Source organism: Mus caroli, chromosome X (assembly GCF_900094665.2).
Source record: "Mus caroli chromosome X, CAROLI_EIJ_v1.1, whole genome shotgun sequence".
NCBI lineage: Eukaryota > Metazoa > Chordata > Mammalia > Rodentia > Muridae > Mus > Mus caroli.
Window position 1 is genome coordinate 140,664,365 of NC_034589.1, and position 7,287 is coordinate 140,671,651.

The 7,287-nt window shown below is 43.2% G+C and overlaps 1 protein-coding gene across 1 annotated transcript in view; it reads left to right on the top strand.

The window, feature by feature from the left end:
* Nucleotides 1–7,287, top strand: part of Smc1a (structural maintenance of chromosomes 1A) — a 43,266-nt gene that overhangs the window by 8,895 nt on the left and 27,084 nt on the right. The window contains exons 4-9 of the mRNA XM_021153232.1: nucleotides 1,423–1,626; nucleotides 1,717–1,955; nucleotides 2,895–3,153; nucleotides 3,243–3,383; nucleotides 4,170–4,252; nucleotides 4,394–4,601. Coding sequence (XP_021008891.1) covers nucleotides 1,423–1,626; nucleotides 1,717–1,955; nucleotides 2,895–3,153; nucleotides 3,243–3,383; nucleotides 4,170–4,252; nucleotides 4,394–4,601 — 1,134 coding nt within the window. The remainder of the gene's footprint in view (nucleotides 1–1,422; nucleotides 1,627–1,716; nucleotides 1,956–2,894; nucleotides 3,154–3,242; nucleotides 3,384–4,169; nucleotides 4,253–4,393; nucleotides 4,602–7,287) is intronic.

Here is a 7,287-nt window from a genome sequence, read left to right on the forward strand (position 1 = left end):
CCTTCAGCTCCTTGGGTACTTTCTTTAGCTCCTCCATTGGGGGGCCTGTGTTCCATCCAATAGCTGACTGGTGCTCTTAGCTGTTGAGCCACCTATTCAGCCCTCTTGAGTGTTTAAAAATCATTATTGGCTATTTGCTGTTTGTTGATGTTGCCTGTCCCAACTAGAGCTGCTTTATCTCCAAGTTAATGTGTCTTCCTTAGACTAATGTGTAGCAGCACATGCTTTAGTGGGCTTCCCAGTTCCATTCTGGCCCCTTCCTATTTCTCCCCTCAGCTGGGTTAGTCTAATAAAGACACAAATCTTTTTTTTTTTCCTGTCTTTTCATAAAGCAGTTCAGTGGTTCCTTCTTGTCTAAGGATGATTGTTCTTAAATTGTTGTTGCTAGACCAGCAGTATTAATACCATATGAGGATATGTTCCAAATGTGTATTCTTGGGCCCCATTCCAGATTATGAGCTGAAGAGAGACTCTGTGGTGGGGTGCAGTTTGTGTTATAGCGAGCTCTTAAGGCTATTGTGATGCTACCTGAAGTTTGAAAACAGTTGATTTAGAATGAACAAGCAAATTTGCAAGCCTATTGTTCCTAAAACACTATTGTTCCATTCTCTCCTGCCTTAGTAGCTTTGTCTGCCATTAGTCTGTTCCTCAGTTTCCTACTCTAGTCCAATTCAACTACCACCTGTAGTTCTCAGATTCGTTTGCTGTCTTTGGCATGCCGGCCTTTGCTTGTTCATTTCCCATTTGTGGAATTGTCAAATAACCATTTCTGTCATTGTTTTACGCATCCCTCCCCCCCTCACCTCACTCTCTCACACACACACTTGAGGTGGTAGAGATTAAACCCAGTGTCTCTCATATGCTATCCCCAGTCTGTTGTCCTTTTTTCTTGTTTAGTTTTCCCATATGTTCCAAAGTCAGCTGTACCTGTATAAAACCTTCCCAAATAGAACTCCCTACCTGTTTCTTGCATCTCATACTTGAATTTTCTGGGCTGCTTTAGTGATTGTACACAATATACCATTGTTACCTTTGTGTTCGTCTCTTTGTGCTCAGAGACAGAAAATGTGCCATTAAAGCCCAATATGGCTGACCTGGTGGCAGAGGCCCATACCCCACAACTAAAGCAAGAAGATTGTAAGTTCAAAGTTTGTTTGGGCTACAGAGGAAGTTCAAGCCCTGTGTAGACAACTTATCAAGATTCTCTGAAAATAAGAAAAGTAAAGGAAGAGAAGAGAATGCAGTTCAGTGGTGGAGTACATACTGACTTTCAGTTCTCTGTACTTAAACTCTTTCCTGCCCACAAAAACCCCTTGAAATGTGGCACTAGTTGAGGAAAGGAGGACCTGTAAACTTTTGAATTGGGCAGGGTGAATTGAGCTATTAGAGGGCTAAATGGGGCAGTGTTTTGACCTTTATCAGGGTGCAGTGGAATCCATTGCCATGAAGAACCCCAAGGAGAGGACAGCTCTGTTTGAAGAAATTAGTCGCTCTGGGGAACTTGCACAGGAGTATGACAAGCGAAAGAAAGAAATGGTGAAGGCTGAAGAAGACACACAGTTTAATTATCATCGCAAGAAAAATATTGCAGCTGAACGAAAGGAGGCCAAACAAGAAAAGGAAGAGGTTGGTGGCCTGGCTGCCCCTTAGATCTGAGGGACCAAGATAAAGGCAGTGCCTTACTGATACACCCTGTCCCCACTCTTGTTTGCTTAGGCGGACCGCTACCAGCGCCTGAAGGATGAGGTAGTACGGGCACAGGTACAGCTGCAGCTCTTTAAACTCTACCACAACGAAGTGGAGATTGAGAAGCTCAACAAGGAACTGGCCTCGAAGAACAAGGAAATTGAGAAGGACAAGAAGCGGATGGACAAGGTAGAGGATGAGCTGAAGGAGAAGAAGAAAGAGCTGGGAAAAATGATGCGGGAACAGCAGCAGATTGAGAAGGAGATCAAGTAAGAGGCATGCCCAGACCTGTAGCTTGTTTAAAACTAAGCAGCTGTTGCTGTTCTCTTGGGATCCTCTGAGCCTAGAGTCTACTATTGTACTAATTTGTTTATCTTCCCTTTGACCAGGCACATTTCTTGACTTTCAATTAATACTGTAGAATATTCAAGCTTGGGGCAGTAAGGTAGCTCAGCCTTGACATAGCTCATCTGTTAAAAGTGCTTGAGACCAAGTCTAGTGACTTGAGTTAAATTACTGGGATCCAATATGGTGGAAAGAGAGAGCTGAGTCCCACAAGTTGTCCTCCAATTTCTGCATGCACTAACTAGTTGTGTGTGTGTGTGTGTGTGTGTGTGTGTGTGCGTGCGCGCGCACACATGCCAGTGCATGTGTGATACAAATAAATGAACAAAAAAAGATCTGGGCTCATAGTTGACAATTTAGCAAGTTCAGCTATTGGGTGACCAAAAGGTCTATCCTAGAAGAGAAGCGCTGTTTCTCTTAAGCTTAAAGGACAGGAATTTGAATATCAGAAGTAGGTAACTCATTGGGGGGAGTTTTTATTGAGAGACCTGTTGTAGGGTTTGCTTTCAACATTATGGGATAGTGTTTTGACTTTTATCAGGATGCAGTGGAATCTGTTGCCATGAAGAACACCAAAGAGTTGTAAGGGTTGAAAAGGGGGTGATAATTTTGTCTTTTGAAGTGAATAAAATGAGAGGCTGATGCTATAGATTCCAACAAGTACTTGAACTGTACCCCTCTCTGTTTTTTGTTGTTTTGGGGTTTTTTGTTTGTTTTTGAGGAACTATAGGGCATGAGGCCCTTGTTCTTTAAGATGTTTCCATGAGGTTGGCTAGGAATACATAGGTCTCTCTTTTAGGGTAAAAAGCCCAGGATCCCTACGTTCTGCAGGACTAACTAGTTTCTTTTCTCTTTGGCAAAAGGGAAAAGGACTCAGAATTGAATCAGAAGAGGCCTCAGTACATCAAAGCAAAAGAGAATACATCCCACAAAATCAAGAAGCTTGAAGCAGCCAAGAAGTCTCTTCAGAATGCTCAGAAACATTATAAGAAACGTAAAGGTGACATGGATGAGCTGGAGAAGGAGATGCTGTCGGTGGAGAAGGCCCGACAGGAGTTTGAAGAACGGATGGAGGAAGAGAGTCAGAGTCAGGGCAGAGACTTGACCCTGGAGGAGAACCAGGTAAGTCTTGAAAGGGTCCTGGCAAAGAGATTGGTGACTTAACATCGGCTGACTTGGTGACCTGTCCTCTTTTTCCTGTCTTAACACAGGTAAAGAAATACCACCGATTGAAAGAAGAAGCTAGCAAGAGAGCAGCTACTTTGGCTCAGGAGCTGGAGAAGTTCAATCGAGACCAGAAAGCTGACCAGGACCGTCTAGATCTGGAAGAGCGGAAGAAAGTAGAAACAGAGGTAGGCAAAAATTGAAGGATGAGGTGTGGGAGTGTAGCTCAGCAGCAGTGTGTGCTTAGCATATTTACCCTGAATTCAATTCCCAGCATCGACCACAACAAAACAATCAGGGGTGATAATCCCTAAATAAGGTAATAATGATAGTCTTAATAAGAACAGAAATTTATATGTATCAGGCAGCTACTGTGTGCTAAACACTATGCTTAACATATATTCACTTATTTAAGTTCATTTATGATTACCTTTAAGGGATGGTTACTATTATCCTCACTTTCAAAACGAGGAAACTATTACAGTGGTGAAGTAATCTGGGGCTTAATAATAACAGCAATCCCATAATTACTCAGCTGCAGGTTTAGGATGAACCTGGGCAGTCTGTCTCTAAAGCTCACACTGTTGCCAAGTATACTTCACTCACTGCCATTCTACTATTAGTATTAATGTGTACCCTAGATTAAGTACTTACTACAGCTTGCAGATGAGACAGCAAGGTCAGAGAAGTCTGTGAAGCTTTACTTTGCTTGGGTTTGAGCCTTAGATTGCTGAGGAACCCTGGCTTGGGTACAGTACTCCTGAGAGATTTTGGAGCCCTTAGAAGCCCTAATGGAGCAGTAGACTGGACTTTGTGTTTCTGCCTTGTAGTAGGCCTCCTGTATTAGATCATGACAGTTTATGTTGGACTGTTGGAATTTTGGGTAAGTGGGGTCAATAGGGGTGTAAGTCGAGACCACATGAACTTGGGTTAACTGGTTCAGCCTCTAATAGTGGTATGCATTTATTATCCAGGCCAAGATCAAGCAAAAACTGCGGGAGATTGAAGAGAATCAGAAACGGATTGAGAAGCTAGAAGAGTATATTACCACTAGCAAGTATGTGGCTCTGCAATCCTCTCTTTACCCTCCACATTCTTCCATGCTCATCCTGCCCCTCTTTTTGGGTCTGCCAGAGTCCTTTAGTCACAAGTCTTATCTTACCAGCCAGGTTAACTCCTGTGTTTCTTTACTTTGTAGGCAGTCTCTAGAGGAGCAGAAGAAGCTAGAGGGAGAATTGACGGAAGAAGTAGAGATGGCCAAGCGTCGTATTGATGAGATCAATAAGGAGCTGAACCAGGTGATGGAGCAATTAGGGGATGCACGCATTGACCGGCAGGAGAGTAGCCGCCAGCAGCGAAAGGCAGAAATAATGGAAAGCATCAAGCGTCTCTACCCTGGCTCTGTGGTAAGACTGGAGGGGACTCTTTCTGAGTATGTATTCAGACTCCCTGTCAACCTTCTGTGTTCTGTGGTAGATTTTCTATGGAGAGACATGATACACACCTACTCACCTCAGAAAGGGAACGTAGTCCAGTAGAGTGAACCAGTGAGTTTTTCCTAGCATTACTAACAAGAGTATGAGTGAGAGATTACTTAAGAGCAGGAATGACTTTTAAAAAGTAGGTGTATCACCAAAAAGCCCACTCTATGGTGGATGACAGCTCACAGAAGCAACAGTGCTGGAGCTCTTGGCAGTTTTCAGTCAGCTCACTAGTTAAGACTCTCCTATTTCTCTAGCTGTCTGTCAGAGACTCCTCCTCCAGTAGGTGTTTACTTCTATAAAGCTGAGGAACATCTTCTAGAAACTTCCAAGTTTCCACTTTCCCAGACATGAAACTAAAGTGCCTCAGGAGCATTCTCCTCCCTTCTGGAGGGAATGCCAGTTGGGAGGAGATTGCTATAGAACACTCTGTGAAGACAGGGTAGCTATTCCTACTTTTATATCAGGGAAAATGGAAACTCAACTAGATTATCCTACCCAAACAGACATAGCTTGGGCTGGAGAGATGGCTCAGAGTTAAGAGCACTGTCTACTCTTCTTTAGGGCCTGAGTTTGGTTCCCAACACCCACATCTTGACTCACAATGTCTGTGACTTCAGTTTCAGGGGATCTGGTACCCTCTTCTGGCCTATGAGGAGACAAATCACACATGGGTATACATGTAGACAAAACATATACGTATAAAATAAAAAAATAAATAAATGATAAAAAGAAAAGAAAAGCATGTGAGAGAACTGTTCATGTCCTGGTTTTTGTTTTCAGTTTAAATTTTCTATTTACTGGGAGCTAGAGAGATGATGGCTCGATGATTAAGAGCACTTGCTCTTTCAGAAGATTTAATGTAACAGTTGGTTTACAACTGTCTATAACCACAGCTCCAAGGGATCCAGTGCCCCCAGCCTTTGAGGGCATGGCACATACACACATGCAGACACTCTTACACATAATTGTAAAAACTGTGTATGTGTGTACTTGTAAGGACATGTACCACGCAAGAATGGGGCTTGGAGAACCTGAGGTGTGAGTCCTTGTTATCAAGCTTATTTGAGAAAAGAGTCCTGTGTTGGTTTTTGACTTTTTTCTTTGTGTATGTATGTGCACCACATGCATGCCTGGTGCTTGTGGAGTTCAGAAATCATCAGATCTCCTGGAACTAGAGTTGTGGGTGGTTGTGAGCCACCATGTGGGTAGTGGGAGTGCTCTTAACAACTGAGAAATCTCTCCAGACCCTCATGTTTTTTTCTGCTATGTATACCAGGGTAGGTGGCCCACAAGCTTCCTGGGATTTTCTGCCTCCACTTCCCATCTCCCCATAGGAACTAGTTGGGTTGCAGACAATGTGTGCTACCGTGTCCATGGATTGTATCGGTTCTAGGGATTCATATCTAAGTCTTAACTCCTACGTGGCGACTACTTTACTCACTGAGCCATCTCCATGGCTGTCATGTGCTCTTTTAATTACAATTGCATCTTTCTGATGCGTTTGTCTTGCTATATCCATTCCTCTTTGGGGGATGGGGACAACAAAGAAGGTTTTGGGAGGGGGATAGGTAGACTAGTAATTGCTCTTCAAGAAAGTAGCTTTCTGTAGTTTTCTATGAATTCCATTGACTGTTAGGGGACCCCTGGGCTTTATCAGAACTTTTGACTTCTGCACCTAATTCTGAGTTCCCAGGTGCCGTGAATTTTTATCCTTCTGTACTATTTTGTTTCTGAGTTTAACTTAGTTTGGTTCTATAAATACACGCTCAGCATGCCTGTAAGTGCTACTAGGGAAGTGGAAATACTTATAAGTTACACTCAGTATGTACTTTTTAACCCCCTAAGGGTTCCTCTGTGTGGCTCTGGAGCTATGTTGTCTTGGAACTTAATCTGGAGAGCAGGCTGGTCTGAAACACATAGAAATCCACCTGTCTCCTGAGTGCTGGATCAAAGGCGTGTGCCACCACCGCCCAGCTGAAGTCATTACTCTTATCTCATCGCTCTTGAGAAACTATGCTTGATTCTAGGGGTGGAATAAGGAATCTAGTAAAAGTTACCTACTTTATTGGGTGCTTGTCAGAATTTGAGATAATGTATTTAAGATCTCTGTCAGTGCTTGCTAGGTAATGGTCTATGAAATGATTAAAGACATTTTGAAAACTGATTATAGATTCAGATGTGACTGCCTGAGGCTGTCACTGGCTTTGGAGCAAGAGTAGGGTTTTCCTATATAGTATGAGGTCTGCTCTGTGAGATGGGATAAAACCAAAGTGTTCCTTCTACTCTCACACAGCATTTCATTTCTAATACCAGATGTATGTGTGTGTACACACATCTGTCTGTCTGTCCCTAACAGCACATGTGTAAAGATCAGAGGAAAACTTGCAGAAGTCAGTTCTCTCCTTCTACAGTGTTTGTTCTAGGAATATAAGTGCCCTTACTTACTGAGCCTCCTCTTGAATTATCTAGAAGCACCCTCAACACAGAACACTTCCTTCCTTCCTTTCTTCCTTCTTCTCTCCCTCCCTCCCTCTTTCCCACCCTTCCCTTGCCTTTCTTCCCTTTCCCTTTCCCTTTCCCTTTCCCTTTCCCTTTCCCTTTCCCTTTC